The sequence below is a fragment of the Mycothermus thermophilus genome, assembly GCF_041956435.1.
Source record: "Mycothermus thermophilus strain CBS 625.91 unplaced genomic scaffold VTJ04scaffold_6, whole genome shotgun sequence".
Taxonomy (NCBI): Eukaryota; Fungi; Ascomycota; class Sordariomycetes; order Sordariales; family Chaetomiaceae; genus Mycothermus; species Mycothermus thermophilus.
In genome coordinates, this window is record NW_027191432.1 from 307,595 (window position 1) to 325,114 (window position 17,520).

Genomic DNA, 17,520 nt, shown 5'->3' on the forward strand with positions numbered 1-17,520 from the left:
CTACTGACGTACCTGAACCTGAAGCTCACACCTCAGTCCCGACGTTGGGAGGGGTGGTGCCCGGGCCGAGACATGTCGTGTAACCTCGCGGAGAGTGAAGCTTCGTAAAAGAGGAATGAGAGGGGGGTGTGCTGGTTCTATTGAGGCTCTTCTTGTTCGCTGGGGCAACTAATAGCGGCAGGACGGATGCTGAGGTGAGGGAAGTTGAATGGAGGCTTGGACGAGATCCTGATCATGAGGAGTTAGGTTGCGGAGGGATCAAGACTGGCGGGACTGTCGCCAAGTGAATGGTCTGATATCCGGCCTGCTTTGAACCACGATACCAGATGTGTTTCTTCGGGAGTATGTTGATTGGGATATCAAGCAAGATGGCGGTAGACTGTAGCAGTTCTGCTCTGGGATTCTTCCCCAATATACCTTCCTATGTTTCAGACGCAGATGCGAGATTTCTGGGTACACAGCATGGACTCATCTCGATGAAACTCGTCACGATGGACGCCTCTGCGATGTGAAGAGGACTGACGAGGTCAAACCAAGACGTAAGAAATAATGCCGTCGAGGATCTGGGCCATATAACCAGGGTTTATGTTTGTGTGTCGTAAAGATCGAAGTCCCGTGTTGCCGTCACGAACCGGTGTGAGTGTTTCTGGGGTTTCTGGGAAGCACGTTTTCGGTTGATTGGTTCATGATTTACCGGTTGAGGCAGAATGACATGTTTGTACATGCTACATCTGCCCGATGCCTGAAGGACCCATTGCTCGGCAGAAACCTTGGAAGTCAAAATCCTGGGCCAACAGGATGGGTATTTTGGATGGGTATTCTCGAAGATGGGATGGATGGGATGGATGGGATGTCAATGATAGCCAGGGAGTCCCTCAACTGAGCTTCGTTGTCCGTTTCTTGGACTTCCTGGGGAGCATGTGGTCATGATAGTGTCGATGATATGGCTGCCGTATCTTGCGGCTCGCTTCCGGGTTGGTTGCATCAGACACGGAACAGGCTTGGACGACAGCTTCCGTCGAGAGATAACAAGCTCCGCAAACCGGAGATCAACGAGGCCGCCCTTTCCATGTGTTTGATAGCCATGGAGATTGCAAAACACAGATGTCCATGTTGACAAACTCCGGACAGCAAGGAGAACCCAATCTGACTGTTTCCACGAGACCCAAAGGGCCACCTGACCTGCCTGGGGGCCTCTCCGTCCAGAAGTCGGCAGGAACCCGGAGCACACGGCCGATGGATGGGGCTCGATGGACGGTCCAGATGGAGATGCCAAGGCGGCCAAGACGGATCAGAGCCCCACATTTCCCCACCACACACGAACGGCCCCGAGTGGCCACCACCTGCAGATGCAGCCCTTGCGTCAGAGTCCGCCATTCCTTGCCCAACTTCACTTTGCACCGCTTTTTCCTTTCTTTTGCTATCTCTCCACCCGGCCACCATTCTCCGATTCCCGACTCACAACAACCACCACAACCGCCACGACCACGGCCCCGGATCCCTCATTCGCTCACCAATTCTCCGTCCGCCGGCCAGGGCATCAAAACAAAGAGAGAAACGTTGGGTCTGGGGGTCCGAGACACGAGGGGTGACCTTATCCGACACAGTGCATCCGGGGCAAGTCATGCCTGTACTCAGTCAGTTCCTTACCTGATGTACCTTTGCACGACACACCACTCCCGGTACTTCGTTGTCGAGCCACGGATACCCTCTCCCGGTCCATCCAGTTTGACCATCCGTCAAGATCTCATCGACCAACCCAACTACTACTACCCCGAAGAAACCTTGGAGACAACCGCATCTCAGACCACGATTCCAAGCAAGCGCATCTCCCCATGCGCCGCCACATGTTTCACTCATGTCTAGCCCACCCACTACCGTCGAGCATGCCGCGGCCACCAACGCCGCAACGATGAGTCGAGTCCCGGATGCTCCAGTCGCCGACAGTACCGGGACCATGACCACAGCCGGAGAGCCTGCACATACCGAGACCCCATCCCAGACGCAGACGCCACCACCGTGCCCTCCAGAAACGGGAACACAGGAAGGGCCCGTCTCGTCGGTAGTACCACCACCACCACCAACACCACCCCTCCCAGCAGGGGACCACGGCGCGTCCGGCACCGGGTCCCAGGCTGCTCCAGTCACCGGGTCCTCTGCCGCATCTGCCGTTGCCCATGCTGATCCTGTCAAATACACCCGGGCTCCGGTCACTTTGCATAGGCCCCAAGGCCCTTCGTTGCTGACCCAGGCTCTTGCAACAGCACGCGGCATTCCGAGACAGGCACAGTCCGACCACGCGTCCCAGCAATCCTATAAATTCCAACCCTCCAACCCTTCCTCTTTGTCCCACCAGATATCTCTGTCCGATCAGCGAGACGCCACACCTTGGACTGCAGACTCGAGAACTGCCGGTGCGGTTCCTCAAGACCGTGATAATCTCACACAGGGAAGTCGCACTACCTCGACTTCGCGGCCATCCTCGCGACACGCCGACATGCCGACGTTGACTGCCACCTCAACGACCACCGTCCTGTCTCCGGCTTATGCCAGGCTCGACATTGGCGATGTGAGCTGCATGCTCAGCGGCCACGATTCCCTGTCCAAGAACAAGCCGAGGACAGCCTCTCACGGGGCAGCAGAACAGGATCGGCCAAGCCGCGGGGTGGCTGCTGGTTCCCCTGAGAAACCAGCAAAGCCCCATGATGTAACCAACGACGCGAGGCCATCGGAGGTCGTTCGGCCTCAGCCACGTGCGTGGATTGGTGCTGGTGACCCGGAAAACAGCGAAGATGGCCAGGTCGAGAAATCCATCTCGGAGGTCCTCGCCGGCGTTGAGCGCGACAATCGCAGCCGAAAGGCCAGCCACAGCTTGCGCTTCTTCAAGGCCGGCCTTCCCGAGGAGAAGGGAAGACGTAAGGACCACCGCACTGCGCGCGAGAAGTCGCCCGGTCGCGGGGAGAAGCTTGCCAACATCCAGGAGCAATCCTCTGAGCCGCGTGCGCCCGGAGACGAGACTGCTGCAGACCGGACTGATCGGCCGAAGAAGTCCGCATCCAAGGCGGACGTGGATTCCAAGCAAGGAGGGCATACTGAAAGTGGCGAATCACAACCCGCCGTGGTCGAGGAAGACGGACAACAGGAGCCAGGATCCGGGCCCCCAACTCCCCGGCCAAAGCCACGCCGAGTGTCGGATCTCAGCGTCGGCGCTGGAGAAAGCGGCGAGGAAGGTGAGGATTCCGGAGAGGAAAAGATCTCGTCAGCAGTGTTTCTCCCGCACAAGGAGCCCGATGTGGCGCAAGAACGCTCTGCCGCATCCAGGGGACCCCAAAGGATGGCGCCATCCCGGCGTCACTCACGTCATGATGCTGATGATTTCCACCCTTGGCTGGTCAAGGCTGATGAGCCCGAGGTGGACGATGAGCCGCGTGATGAGAGCCTGGACTTGGATACCCCCACCACTCCCAAACCACCCGCGTATCCCAGTGTAGCTCCAGAGTTAGCTTCCAGGCAGGTTGATGATGAATCCGCCTCAGCCCTTACTGACCATCGTGAACCCTCTGCTTTTTCTTCCTCGTCTTCATATCTGTCCCATCCGGCTGCAGAGTACCATGACGATGCTGCCCAAGACCAGTACTACCAAAGACCACTCGAGGCCATAGAACTCATCCCGTATAAGCATCAAGTTGGTGGTCACACTACCTTGTGGCGCTTTTCACGTCGTGCCGTGTGCAAACAGTTGAATAAGCGCGAAAATGAGTTCTACGAAAAAGTGGAGAGGTATCATCGCGACTTGTTGGCTTTCCTCCCTAGGTATGTTTTTTTGTGTCTTGTTCTGTTGCCTTTCTTTCGGGGGTTCTATTTTTTATTTTGTTTTTTTTATTTCATTTTTCTTTCGGTTTTCGTTTGATTCGGTTATTTTTGTCTTCATTTCTATTCACAGATCGCTGCTAACAACCGAGTCAGGTACATTGGTGTACTCAACGTCACCTTTCAAAAGCAGCCGCGTCGCAAGTCAACCTTGAAACGCGACGAGGCTGCTTCCGGGGAACGGTCTCAGGTGACGGCCGATGGCACCGCCGCCCAGCCGACAAGCAATGGTGGAACAGCTAATCCCGACGATTCTGTGCCGCCAACACCGGATAGGCGCAGCTCGGAACCGTCACGCATCATCAGCCAGTCAGCCAAGATGAAGGCTCAGATGAATCAGGTTCCGATGGTCACCTTTGTCGACAATGCGCACATTCTCCCGCGGAGCCTCCTCCAGCCGGCCGCCAACCTCCCTAACTTCCGAGGTCGCATTAGGAGTGCGTCGGCAACATGTGAGGCAGGCGGAGGGAATGGGGATTCGTCCACAGGTTCGAAAGACGACAGCTTGCGTCCGGAGGGCCAGGAAAGACCCAATAGCTGGGGCGCCACCATGGTGAATAAGCGATTGCGCAACGAGGTCTTCAACGATGCGTTCCTGAAGCAGCCTATCGCGATCCATCGCAACCGCAGGGCGCATCATCGGCTAGCACGGCGCGCGCTTCAACAAACAGCAATTCGTCCACCTGGACCAGAGGTCAACGGGGGCAGCTCGGGCGAAAAGCGGTCCCAGTCGATGGGTCCGCCTTGTCTACCTCCTGGCAGCAGGTTGAACGGTGGTGCCCACGGATACAGCCGCAGCGAGACGTTCCCAGCATATGACCCTGCCGATACGGACGACGAGGCGGTGCCTCATGACGTTACCGGGACTAGTGCCCCCGAGCCCGAAATTCTGGGCGGCGACTCGTCACCAGCTGCGCGCATGAAGAAGCGCCGCTTTTCCGGCACCGGACTGCGCCGAAAGCCCCGGGATGTGCGCGACGGACGGGGAGAGCTCAAGTACTATGCTGAGGCAGATGACGCCGGCGCGCCAGTGGACGTATGCCCGTCATCGCCTGCACGCGACAAAGCGGCGTCCGAGAGCAACCCTACCGTTGAGGCGCCCTTGGACCCGTCACGCCAGCCATCGCCGCCTGTTGCTCATCCCCCCACGTCCCCTGTGCAGTCGGGACCTCTGGAGCCGATCGCCAAGATCCCGCGTCCCGTCAACCCCAAGGAAGCGCAGACGCAGCGCGATTCGCGTGTCGAGTACTTCCTGCTCCTCGAGGATCTCACGGCGGGCATGAAGCGGCCGTGCATCATGGATCTCAAGATGGGCACGCGACAGTACGGCGTGGACGCGACGCCGAAGAAGCAGAAATCGCAGCAAGGCAAGTGCGCCAAGACGACGTCGCGCGAACTTGGAGTCCGCCTGTGCGGGCTGCAGGTGTGGGACGTCAAGACCCAGAGCTACATCTTCAAGGACAAGTACTACGGGCGCGAGCTCAAGAAGGGCGCCGAGTTCCAGGCGGCGCTGACGCGGTTCCTGTACGACGGCGTCGACCGGGCCAGCATCCTCCGCCACATCCCTACCGTCCTGCAAAAGCTCGACGAGCTCGAGGTCATCATCAAGCGGCTGCGCGGCTACCGCTTCTACGCGGCGAGCCTGCTCATGTTTTACGACGGCGAGCCCGCCGCTTCGGAAACCAATCAACCCTCCACTTCCAATTCCGGCAGCAACAGCCACAACACCAATACTAATGGTAATAATAACAACTATTACATTGAAGACTCCACGACGGATTTCGCGACCGACGCCGAAGAGCCGCCGTCCTCATCGACGACCCAACCTCCCACGGCGCGCATCCAAGACCGCCGGCGTCGCCGCCGCAACCCCCGCGAGATCGACTTCAAGATGGCCGACTTTGCCAACTGCGTCACGGCGGGCGACCTGTCGGCGCGCGACCGCCCTTGCCCGCCGCGGTACCCGGACGAACCCGACAGGGGGTTCCTGAGGGGGTTGAGGAGCTTGAGGAAGTACTTTTTGCGGATTCAGAGGGATACGAGGGCCGAGCTGGGGCTTGTGTCGGGAGGAGCAACGGGGGCGGCGGGCGGGAGGGGAGGGGCGGAGAATGGAGGCGGGTTGTATGCGGATGTGGGGTTGGAGACGGAGGCGGAGGATGAGGATGAGGGGAATGTCAGTGAGTGAAAGTGAAGGGTGGTGTAGGTTAGGACGGGGTAGAGGAGAAAGTTTTGGTGGGCTGTGACTCTACCTACCTACCTACCTACCTACCTACCTACCTGCCTGACCTGATCTGCGTCATATTGCTCCCCAGATGTGCTAGGTGTGGATGGTGGAAGACGGGATAAAGAGAGTACAGAAATTGTGTGTTATGCTGAGGAGGGAGGTGACGAAGGAAAGAGGGAGAAACGGGTGATATCTCGAACACCGGGAATCGCCATGTATTTGGCTTTTTATGTTTTGTGTTTGTTGATGACTTTTCGTGTATGTATGTGTGTATTAGGTAGTTTTTTGTTGTCTATTTACGGCTGAGGGGTGTCTTTCGGATCGAATAGGTCATGATGATGATAGATACCCCCGGATGATCTTCGCTCTCCAGCTCTCTTGGGACCGGACTTGGGAAGTTTGGTGTGTTGTTTTGCCTGAAGTGTCTGATGTGTTATAGTTCGATCTTTGTGTTGTGCTAGAGTAAGGTTATGATACACCTCCTGTTCATGAGAGAGTACAAACCCGATGCTGCTGCTGCTGCTGCTGCGTATATACAGTACATGTTTCTCAGGCAGATATCCGAATATCCTTCCCTCAACTCCAATCATCCATCCATGCTGTGAACTCCGGCTCGAGACACCTAGGTACCCCCAAAAAAGGTCCTTTCCTCACAACTTCGAATTCTTCTCCACCCCCATCCTCCTCAACTCCTCGACCCTCTTTTCCCCCTTCTCCCTCCTCTCCTCCTCACTCCTCGCCCGCTCCTTCTCCTTCCTCTCCTCCGCCTCGTGTCCCTCCTTGCTCAGCAGCGCCACGCTCTCGCGGTACATTTCGGCCTTGAGCAGTCCGTAAATCCCCGTTTTGGCCTTGCCGGTGAGCTTGAGCTCGTCGATGAGCTTGAACACTTCGTCCAGCCCGCCGGCGCGGTCGACGAGTCCGACCTGCGCCGCTTCGGGCCCGGGGAAGCGGTGCGCCTCGAGGACGAGCTTGCGGTAGATGTGGGGAGGGGTCTTGAGGCGGAAGATGCTCGACATGGCGGGCTTGAGGGGCACGCCGAAGTCGAGCTCGTTGATGCAGGCGAAGCCTTTGGAGGGGTTCATGACGCGGTAGTCGTGGTGCACTTTCGGGGAGCATTAGTATGTAAATTATGTTTGAGGATGAAGAATGGGGCGGGACTTACTGGCGAGCATCATACCGGCGGCAAAGGCGTGGCCGTTCATGAGGGCGATGGTGGGCATGGGGTAGCTGGAGGGGGGAAGTTAGTTGTCATGCTCAGACAGAGAGATGGGTCTCGTCGGTGACCGGCCTTCTCATGGCCTGGACGGATGAAGAGGGAGACCAGATGAGTAACAAAAGTAATATCTCCGCTTAAACATCATTCTCCGGCTTGAGTGAGGCAGTCACAACAACATCCAACCTCTCATCGACCAAACTCCAGCCAATTCAAGACTATGTCACCCATCCAAATCCAACCCTAACCAAACCGCAGAATCCATATATACCAGAGACCTGGCCAAAAGCAAGGGAAGAGAAAGAAAGAAAAGAAAGAATACTCACGTCAAAAACCTCAAAAACACCCTATACAACTTCCCATCCATAAACCCTTCCGTCGAAATCGCGTGCTCCAAATCCAAGCCATTGGAATAAAACTTGGGGATTCCGCTCGTGGTGACCACCACGCCCGGCTCGTAGCCGCCAAACTCGATCATGTCGAGCGCGTCGAGCAGGGCGTCGCACGAGGCGGTGGTCAGGCGGTTGTCGGGCGGCGAGGTGAAGGTGAGCAGGTAGACCTTGGGCCGGGGCTCGGTGGCGACGATGGCGCCGCCCGGGTGCGGACCGAGCGGCGGGATGGGGATGGTGAAGAGGTGTTTGCCCGGGCCCGGGTTGGTGGTTGTGGCGGCCATTGTGGTGGTGAGGTGAGATGAGATGAGAAAGTATGTGGTGGTTTGTTGTTGGGGTTGTTGATTCCGGGGAGGATTGAGGATGGGAGGGTAATGGGTGCGCGGAGTATATATATAAACACGTCCGTGAAGACCAAGGTCTAACAAGGATTGGGGGACGGGAATATATATATATCTGGACTGGATCAACAATTTGATATGTACGAGTAAAGAGTGAGATGCTCCGGAGTGAGATGGATAAGAGAGTAAAGGTTAACGGCTACTGTAGGTTCCCGTTTCGTCAATGTGGATGCGGATTCCAGTGGCTGGATTGGATGAACGGTCGTCAAGTGCCGTTCTCGTGCCGTTTGTTTGGGATGGCGTTGCGCATGTGTTTGGACCTCGGCTTGCTCGGCGACGGAAGACCCACTTCCCCGGACCGGATTACTTACTTCCCTGCTCCCTAGCTCCAAGACAAAAATCGCAATGCAATCCAAAGATGGATTGAGTAAACAAGGCAAAGTTGAACTCTGAGTGGGGATACGTTGTAGCGGTAGCTTGAGTGTGAGATGAGAAGAAGTTGGATGCAAGAATGCCAAAGTCAACTGTATCCCCGGGCCATTCAGCTAGGGTGTTGCGACTTCGAGGCATGTGACGGACAGCCCAAGACGGCACCCAGCCTCCAGCCTCCAGCCTCCAGCCTCCAGCCAAGAGTCGAGGCATTCACACATCACGAGTTCCCTTGATAGAAATTCCTTGTACATACAAGGATGGATATTGGACCATGTCAGATCTCTCCATGTAGAGTTTCTGTTTTATCATTATTTCAAGAAAAGCCAGCATCACCATCACTACCAACGCCGATAGAGCTTCCCATCCTCATCACAACGTTTCCGCTCCCAGCTAGACAAAATCTAAATAATGATAGAAAATACCATACCTAGCACGTACAAGATACCTCAAAACCAGACCAACACCCAAACCAAACCAAACCACCTTGACCACTCATACATTTGAACAGGTAGGTTTCGGGAAAACCACCCTTCCTTAAACCGCCGAGTATCCTCCCCTCGTCCCCGAGCTCTGCAGCGTGTTGAGCAGGTTGCGCACCAGGTCCCTCATCAAGTACGGCAGATCGCGAATGACGTCGCTGTGCGGGATCAGATCCCATCCGCGCGCTCCGTGCAGGTTGTAATTGAGCCAGGCGCCAAAGATGAGGTATGCCGCGATGCCGAGGAAGATGCTGTTGTCGGTATTAGCACATATCCATGTAGAACCGTCAGCAGGATCAAGTTAGGGAAGGAAGAAAACCCACAGGAAATAGAACCAAGTAAAGAACCCCCAGTGCTTGCTCTCCCCGCCGCCGTTCTCCGGCTGCTTGGGCTGCTCCGCGGCCTGGTCGCACACGTGCTTGGTGTACCACGTCAGGTAGAGGGTATCCATCTCGCCGCTGCCCGAATCGTCCTTTTCACGGCGGTATCCCTCCCAAACGAGCGCCGCGCCGTCTTTTTTCAGCTGCTTTTCCGGGGTGCTCTCATCCCCGTTCTTGTTTTCCTCCTTTTTCTCCTCCCTCTTTTCCTTCCCACCGGCGGGCTTGTACTTATCAATACTCTCCCACTCGTTCTCCGTCCCGACCAAATTGGCGTCGCATCGAAACTCGATCACGGCGCGCTGCTTGCGCTGCTGGTACGTCGACGCGCCCGTGAGGGTCAGCTTCAGGCCTTCCTTCTTGTCGCCGCTTGCCGCAAGCTTTGTCGCCTCCCACGTAATCGCCTTCTCGTCGCCGGAGACAATGGGAATAACCCGCTCGACGGCCGTCGCCTTGTTTTCCTTGACATCCCAGCGGTGTGTTATGGCGCAAACTGTATCAAAACAAAGACATAACCGTTAGGATAACTGCGCCCCTTGCATAGATTCCCAACTAACCAACCAACCCAACCCAAACAGACCAAGAGTAAGAGAGACTCACCTCTCGTCCCATCAGGACACCTCTCCTCCTCCTTGCCCCCCTCCGCCTTCAACCCCGCGCACAAATCCACCGTGTACGTCGTGTTCAGGTGCGTCGGCTTGGCATACTCGTACGTCACCACCGTGTGCGGCCCGCCCAGCGGCTGGAGGTTGTATTTGCGCCCGCCGTCGCCGTCAACAACAATGTTGTCGCAGGCGGGTAACCCTGCTGTGGCGGCTGTTGTTGAGAAAATAACGTCGGCGCCAGCGGGAGGGGGTATTGATCCTGCTACCGCCGCTGCCGCTGCGGGGGATGTCGCGAGGAGAAGAGCGGCGGCGGTGGCTGCGGTGGTGGAGAGGGTACCGGCGGACGGCCAGCCCGCTGCTCGACTTGTTGATGGACGCTTCATTGTGTGTGGTGTACGAGTAAACTTCAGCGGTTTTGTCGTTGGGGATGTCAGAGATGCGACTGCTTCTGCCGCTGTCGAGATGGATGGTACCGTCACGTCGTTTGTGTCTATGTGTCGGATCGTCTCGTTAGAACCGTCGAGTCGAGGAGACGGAGGACTTGGGATCTTGAATCTGGGATCCAAGCAGAACCAAAGGTACCCGAGTCAAGCTTGGCTCGCCTGGACAGCAAAAAAGAAGAAGACGCTCAAGACCAGACGAGGCAACCTTCAGGAAAGCAAGTCTTTGGAACAGGCAAGACGGCACACCTCCAGGAAATGGAAGGTTGATGACGACAGCCACAATCCACGGTCCACGTTGAACGTCGCGCCGCAGAAGCCCAAGTCCAATCGGGAAGGGAGACCTGCAGGCAATGGCGATGGCCGTGACCGTCTTGCAGCTGCAGCGTCGACGGCCGCCATTCCGTCATCAGCTGTATCGGGCACCTGAAACTGCCTCGTGACATGTCACGTGAACACCCAACTACAGCCTCCCGCCTAGACTACCTTAGCTAACCAACACCAACTCAACAACATGATCATGGTAATCGGGGATACTATACATCACAAATGACACTAATCAAAATAGACCTCACAGAATGTATTACAGTGACACATATACCCATAACCCCACATGACTACTCGAGGTAATTCGTAGACCTCTACATCCCAAAATCCCCCAAGGCCAGTCAGCATCACCAGCCATGAGCCATCGTAAAGAACAATACCAGCAACCTGTGACCCTCCCAACGCCATGATAGCTCAGGTATTAATAAATACCGCCCAGAATGCCCGAATAATCAAATGTGTCTCCGTGCCCGCCATTTCAAAAGGCAACCTAACACCCAGGGTATAAGCAAGAAAGAGCCCGAAAAACGCAACAACAAAACGCAACCCATCCATGGATGTATGTACACACAATTCTCCCCTTCCCCTCCACAAACCGCTGCTCTTCCTTTTCCCAATCAACCCCCCAAAAAAACAAATAATAAACTTTGGTATCATGCTATAACCATACGCACCACACACCAACGACTCTTCCTCCCTGTCCTTCTCCATCCACAACCTCTCACCAAACAACCCCTCACATCCCCTGCCCCAGCGCCATCTGCTGCGCGGCCTGCTGAGCTTGCTGTTGTGCCGCCTGCTGTTGCTGCTGCAGGGCAGCCATCTGCGCAGCCTGCATATTCATCGGGCCGACCTGCACGCCGCCGGGTGCTCCCGCACCGCCCGCCGCCGCCAGTCGTCCCTGGAGCTGGTTCAAGACGGTCGTCCTCGCCGTCATGGCGCACTGCCGGCGGAACTCCGCGAGCCGTTCCTCGGGGATGGGGCCGTTGATGCCGGCCGCCTGGCACTGCGCCGTGAACGCCGGCAGGTTCTTGGCGAATATGGCTTGCCCGAGGTTGCGGATCTGCTGCTGCACGTTGGGGTTGTTGAGCAGCATGGCCACCTGTTGCTGCTGGTGCGGCGTCGGCTGGCCTGGCTGGCCTTGTTGCGCTGCTGCCACGGCGGCGGCTTGCTGCTGTTGCTGAAGCTGCTGAAGCTGTTGCTGTTGTTGTTGCTGTTGCTGCTGGAGCTGAAGCTGTTGCTGTTGCTGAGCAGCCGCTACCTGTTGTTGTGCTGCGGCTTGTTGTTGTTGCTGAGCCAGCATCTGCTGCATGAGTTGGGCCTGAGCCATGTTGTTGCTCATGCCCATCATGGGCTGACCTTGTCTGGCCGCGGCCGCCGCCTGGGCAGCGAGGAACTGTCGCTGCAGCGCTGCCTGTTGAGCTTGCATTGGGTTCAAACCCATATTCTGCTGCTGCAGTTGGTTGAGATGCTGCGAGTACTGGGCAACAAGCTGCGCCTGTGCCGCCGGATTCATCATCTGGCTCGCCCGCTGTTGCTGTTGCAGGAGATGCTGCTGCTGCAACAAACGCTGCTGCTGCGCGAACTGGTGCTGGGCGGTCGGCATGCCGTTGACCATGCCGTTCTGCTGCATCTGCTGCAGGTGTTGCTGTTGCTGCATCATGCGTTGCTGCGCTGCGATCTGGGCGGCCATGTTCGGGATGGGAACCATGCCCTGAGGGCCCATAACCATGGCATGACCCATCGCCTGGGCGGGCGTCAAGACGCCTGCTGGCGGGCTGGCCTGTGTCATGCGCGGAGTCGGAACTGCTTGCGGCCGTGTCATGGGTGTCGCGTGTGGCACGTTCGGCGTCGAGTTCGGGATGCGCGGGGTTCCCGCCGCATGGCTCTGTTGGCTGCCGCGCGCCGACATTGTGGGCGCCATGGGTACCGCAATCGGGTGGTTTTGAACAACCGACGGCGGCCTCGCTGGGCTGCCGGCCTGTCCCATGTTCGAGTTGGTGTGCTGCATGGCAACGCCTGCCATACCCATAGGAGACGACGCGGCGTTCTGTGGTGTATTTTGGCGCACCACCGGAGACGACACCTGGTTGAACCGTCCTTGTGCTTGGGCCATGCTGACCGGTAGGCCGCCCGTCATGCCCTGCGGCAATGGGCTGTTCTGCACAGCATGTGCGTGAGGCGTGCCCATAGCCGGTGCGGTAGTACCCGGCTGCTGAGTTTGGGCCTGGCCTGGAGCCGGCTGCTGCTGGCCCTGCAGCTGGGCTTGTGCAGCCTGGTTCCGCGCCTGGGCAGCCTGTGCCTCCAGCTGAGCTTGAGCGGCATGAGCCTGAGCTGCTTGCTGAGCTTGGACTTGAGCAACGATCCGTGCCTGCTCGGATTGAGCAGCCTGCTGGGCGGCCTGAGCGGCCTGAGCGGCCTGAGCTGCTTGCGCTGCCTGGGCTGCTTGAGCGGCTTGCTGAGCTTGGGCGGCGGCTTGCATCCGCCTTTGAGCCTCCTGTCTTTCGCGCAAAATCTGCTCTTTCCGCTGGCGCTCTGCTTCGGCAGCACGGCGCTGGGCCTCCTCCCGTTGCTGGGCGAGCTTGCGCTCCTGTTCGGCCTGTTTGGCCTTCTCCTGCTCGCGCTTCTCGGCGTGTTGCTGCTTGATGTCGGCGATGAGCTTGAACCTCTCGAACCTCGGCTCCCACGTTGCCGGGCCGGCCTGGGCATCTCCGTCGGCGCCGGCCGCGCCGCCCTGAGCCCCAGCGACCTTGGATGACAAGCGCTCGTCCAGCGTAAGCATGAAACGCTCCTGGTTTGCAGCGAGAGCCTCGTCGGCCGCCATCTCGGCGACCGTCCTCTTGCGCGCCTTGGGCTCCGGTGGCTTGTGCGAATGGTCAGGGTGAGCTAGCGCCTCAAGCTTGGCGATGGTTTCTTCGGCGTTCTTGGTCGGTTCCAGATCGAGTGGCGCCATTGTCGCCAGCCTGATCTGGGCCTCGGCGTCGTATATGTGGCGAGCGTCAAGCTCCATGCGCTCTCGCTTCTGTTTCTTGGGAGGAGGCGGCATACTCGCCGCGGTTGGAGTGGGCGGCACGCCGGCATGGGGTGTTGGCGGAACCCCGTCGGCGGCGCCACGGGGCGTGGTCGCTTTGATGATGAGGTCGGTTTGCAGGCTCTGCTCCGTCGGGTGCAGAACAATGGTGTAGATTTTGGGCTTGGGAGCAGCAGTCTTGCTCTTCTGTTCATCCGAGGTGCCGTTAGACGTGGGCGCGTTCTCTTTATCCTTTTCGTCCTCCGTCTTCTCCGGGTTTTCGGTGGATGTGCCGTTTTGCGCCAGATTCTCCTTAGGATATGGCACGTATGGCGACGGGGTGATGTACTGGTTGTAGTTGTGGACGGAGAAGGGAACGGACTTGTTCGCTGGCGAAGAGGGTTTGGCGGTATCCTTGGCCTGAGCCACAGATTTGTGGTCGTGCACCTCGACGATTAAGCAGCCATCATAAAAAGGCACCCCCCATTGTGTGAAGTATTCGAGCATGTCGTGTGGGACGGTTCGTGACCTCAAGTGTTCCAGGAACAGCCGCATGGGAGAATGATATTGGAACATGCCTTCCTGCTGATCGAAGCGGAAGTGAGTCTGAAATAGGTGGACAATGAGAGACGGCGGGTTCCCGGCAAACTTCTTGAGGATGTAGGAGTCGGTGACGACGTAGGGACGCGGTTCGGCCGCAGGTGACGCAAGCGCATCTGTCGCGATGCTTCCGGATCGCAACCCGGCGCTCCTGGGGCCTTTGGACAACGCGACTCCTGGGCCATCTCTCCGTGGTCGGCTGGGAGGGCGAGCAGATACCGGAGTGGCGCCATTTGCCGTTGTCTGTGGATTTGATGGAGGGCGTGTGGCCGAAGGGGGAGCGCGCTTTGCGGACATGGAAGGCGAGGGTGATGATCGTGATGCGACAGCGCCGTTCGTCTGTATGCCCGGGGGAATTGGGCGCTTAACCTTGGTTGGGCCGGGCACGACCGGCGAGGCGACGACCGTGGGGGCCATCGAGACGGCTCCTGCCTCTGAGAGGCAGCAGATTCTCGAGGCTCAACCGGATGATGATGCTTGGGCGCGGGTGTCCCAAAGTGGTGGAATGGCGTAAAATATGTATGACAAAATCGGCGCTGGCAGGGTAGATATTCGGCACCCACTAGGCGGCGTGCGCCACCTGGGTTCGTGTTGGTAATCGGAGAATGGATAATGTTGATCGGGACGATGAGGGTATCGATGGTATGGTTCAAAGGTCGCGATGGAGAAAGGGGAGCAGCGCGCGAGATGATGGCGTCGGCAGCGCAAAGCCAAAACGTGGATTCATTCGCCGACGACGGGGTATTTGGCGGAATAAAATAGATATTCGCGTCGCGCACTTGGCCTTTATGAGAATCAAGTGTTTCTTTTGATGAATTCCGTTGCAAATGGACGTCAACGCGATGGGTTTCGTGTCGACCTGGTGCTGCTGATGACGGTTGAACGTTGGTGTGGGGTGCTGTTTTTGGCGATCCCGTCCCTGGCCTGCGATGGGTCAAGGAGCAGACTTCCGTCTTGGCCGCCGCCGCATCACGTGACTCCCTTTTCAATGACACGGCTCAGACATGTACAAATATGACTGACAATAACAGCGAAAAGTGTTGAAATATGAAGAGGAAAAAAATATTTTCGACTGTTATGGACCTCCTGTTGCATGCCTCGTCTCTTTGACGGCGGCCCAGTCTGGGGCTCATCGATGACAAGGAGTCCTTGGCGCTGACTTACACTGGACAGCAACCTCACATGAAGGGAGGTCAGGTACGTAGATCCATCTCCCAAAACGGCCTCACAACATGCAAGTACCATACCTAAGTAGATACTCACAACGTCAAGTTAGGTACATCATGGGAATCAATCATCATAACTAAATACATTTCCATCCAATCAACCGCCCATCCAACCGTCATCATCATCATCGTCACCGTCGCCGACATCATTCCTTCCATCCCCATTCACTCCCGTCCCAACACCCGCCGGATCCAATCATCCTGCACCCTCTGGCCATCCACCACCACCACGCCGCGGCCCCTTCCGACGCGATCCTCACGGTGCCACCACAGCTCCTTCTGCTTTTCCTTGCCGGGCTTCTCGGCCTCGGAATCGCTGTCGGCGAGACCGCCATCGCCGCTCTCGGCGCCAACGACCAGGATCACGTCGTGGCGCATCCACGTCTGCAGGGCCGACACCACGCTGCCGTCCTCGCCGGCGAGCGACTCCTGCAAGTAAACGATCTCGGGCTGGATGTGGCGCAGGATGTGCGCGTGGCCGTTGGGGGACGTGAAGGTCAGGATGAGGCTGTCCTTCTCGACGAGGGACTGCGCCTGCGCGTAGATGGAGTTGTAGGCTGCGTCCGCACTGGAAGCGCCGACCCTGCTATGACGTCAGTAATCAAGCTTACGCCGAGAAAATTACAAGAAAAGGACGTACACAGGGCTCCGGGCTTCCTCCGACGCTTGCGCTTGGGCGTGGTCAATGTTGGAGAAAGACGAGCTCAGAGACGGAGGCGGGAGGGGGGCCGAGGCGTCCAGGGTCGTGTCCTTCAGGCTGGGGGCGTAGATCAGAACATAGAGCTTAATCTTGGAATGGTCAAAGTCGCGAGGGATGTAAGAGAGGATAGACTGTCGAGGGTTAGGTTAGCTCCTCGATTCCTGTTGAAGGTCGGGAATTTCCGGCAAAACTTACAGCATGCTCATGGAATCCGTCCGCGTCGAAGCTGTCGAACCGGGTGTCCGCCGAAACAACGATGGCCACCTTCTTCCGGCGCTTGTTCGAGTCCTTGCTGATGTCCTTGCTCTGGGACACCGGGGCAACAGATGTTGCTTCAGCGGCAGCGACAACCGCTTCGGCGACGGCTCTGTCCTTTTTGGCCTCGGCCTCCTCAGACCACGTCTCATGATCGGCATAGGCAGTCTTGTCCTCCTCCCGAATAGCCGCCAGGGCGCTGCCCACAGCAAGGCCCGCCGCCGACATTCCGGCGGCTACGGTCCTCCTGGCCGTGTCAAAGAACTGCTGGGGGCTCGGGGTGCGGCGCAGGGCGGCCCAGCCGGAGCTGGCAGAATCGGCAGCGGCGGTGTAGTCGGGAGCGGCTCGCGCACCACCGTAGGCGGGCGGGATCTTGGGGTCGGCGCCTTCCCTACTGCTGTCGCTGTCGTCGGCATCGTTGTAGTCGAGGTCCCGGTACACGCTGGGCTGCTCGGTCTCTTCGTCTTCTTTGGTCTGGCTCCAGATCCAGGCGGCGACACCGACCGTGGCAACCGTCAAGGTCACGGCGATGGGAACCCAGGTGCTCCATACCCCGCGACGGCGGCGGGACGACTCATACGGCGGTGACATTGGGGGCAGAGGAGGAATGGATCATGGCGTTCTGGCGACGCGCGGAACAGAGTGTCGGGACAGCGGGCGCGGGCGTGGGCACGGGCGGGTTCGATGATCTTGTCCGACGCAACGTTGCGACGTCCGTTGAATTGATGGTGGCAGCGTCCCTCTGCAGGGCGGCCGGAAGACGGGACAGAGCGGAGGGGGGGTGTCTGTCTTAGTCAAAAAAAGTCGCTCTCTTGTTCGTTTTCCTCGGCGTAGCGTGGTGGATTTCCAGCGAAGAAACATGTGGCTGGAGGGTGTCCAGCGTCGGGGCGGGTCGAAGGCTGGGAAGGAGGTCGGTCGGCTTCTGTTGATGCGCGCGGCCGCTGCAGCCCCCCTAGCGCAAACTCCATTTCCGGGATGCAGCCGAGGCTGGTGGTTGGCCGGGCGAAGGAAAACAAATCCCAAGACCGGGCT

General features: G+C 58.0%; 8 protein-coding genes across 8 annotated transcripts; 3 read left to right on the forward strand and 5 right to left on the reverse strand.

Moving 5' to 3' along the window:
- Positions 1-1,653: 1,653 nt before the first annotated feature.
- On the forward strand, positions 1,654-1,866 carry VTJ04DRAFT_8514 (uncharacterized protein; the record flags this gene model as incomplete). The annotated part of the gene is made up of 1 exon (XM_069366960.1): positions 1,654-1,866. One exon carries the CDS (start codon positions 1,654-1,656, stop codon positions 1,864-1,866), a length of 213 nt encoding a protein of 70 aa, XP_069215336.1.
- A 46-nt stretch (positions 1,867-1,912) lies between these two features.
- Positions 1,913-6,055, forward strand: VTJ04DRAFT_8515 (uncharacterized protein; the record flags this gene model as incomplete). The annotated part of the gene is made up of 2 exons (XM_069366961.1): positions 1,913-3,813; positions 3,967-6,055. The coding sequence occupies 2 exons, from the start codon at positions 1,913-1,915 to the stop codon at positions 6,053-6,055; spliced, it is 3,990 nt and encodes a 1,329-aa protein (XP_069215337.1).
- Positions 6,056-6,744: 689 nt separating this feature from the next.
- Positions 6,745-7,980, reverse strand: VTJ04DRAFT_8516 (uncharacterized protein; the record flags this gene model as incomplete). Its single annotated transcript, XM_069366962.1, has 3 exons — positions 6,745-7,196; positions 7,257-7,321; positions 7,634-7,980. The coding sequence occupies 3 exons, from the start codon at positions 7,978-7,980 to the stop codon at positions 6,745-6,747; spliced, it is 864 nt and encodes a 287-aa protein (XP_069215338.1).
- A 1,023-nt stretch (positions 7,981-9,003) lies between these two features.
- Positions 9,004-10,313, reverse strand: VTJ04DRAFT_8517 (uncharacterized protein; the record flags this gene model as incomplete). Its single annotated transcript, XM_069366963.1, has 3 exons — positions 9,004-9,199; positions 9,272-9,818; positions 9,926-10,313. 3 exons carry the CDS (start codon positions 10,311-10,313, stop codon positions 9,004-9,006), a joined length of 1,131 nt encoding a protein of 376 aa, XP_069215339.1.
- Positions 10,314-10,392: 79 nt separating this feature from the next.
- On the forward strand, positions 10,393-10,800 carry VTJ04DRAFT_8518 (uncharacterized protein; the record flags this gene model as incomplete). The annotated part of the gene is made up of 1 exon (XM_069366964.1): positions 10,393-10,800. The coding sequence occupies one exon, from the start codon at positions 10,393-10,395 to the stop codon at positions 10,798-10,800; it is 408 nt and encodes a 135-aa protein (XP_069215340.1).
- Positions 10,801-11,433: 633 nt separating this feature from the next.
- VTJ04DRAFT_8519 (uncharacterized protein) lies at positions 11,434-14,724 on the reverse strand (the record flags this gene model as incomplete). Its single annotated transcript, XM_069366965.1, has 1 exon — positions 11,434-14,724. The coding sequence occupies one exon, from the start codon at positions 14,722-14,724 to the stop codon at positions 11,434-11,436; it is 3,291 nt and encodes a 1,096-aa protein (XP_069215341.1).
- A 974-nt stretch (positions 14,725-15,698) lies between these two features.
- On the reverse strand, positions 15,699-17,079 carry VTJ04DRAFT_8520 (uncharacterized protein; the record flags this gene model as incomplete). The annotated part of the gene is made up of 3 exons (XM_069366967.1): positions 15,699-16,116; positions 16,174-16,364; positions 16,429-17,079. The coding sequence occupies 3 exons, from the start codon at positions 17,077-17,079 to the stop codon at positions 15,699-15,701; spliced, it is 1,260 nt and encodes a 419-aa protein (XP_069215342.1).
- Positions 17,080-17,100: 21 nt separating this feature from the next.
- Positions 17,101-17,349, reverse strand: VTJ04DRAFT_8521 (uncharacterized protein; the record flags this gene model as incomplete). The annotated part of the gene is made up of 1 exon (XM_069366968.1): positions 17,101-17,349. The coding sequence occupies one exon, from the start codon at positions 17,347-17,349 to the stop codon at positions 17,101-17,103; it is 249 nt and encodes an 82-aa protein (XP_069215343.1).
- Between the last annotated feature and the right edge of the window lie 171 nt (positions 17,350-17,520).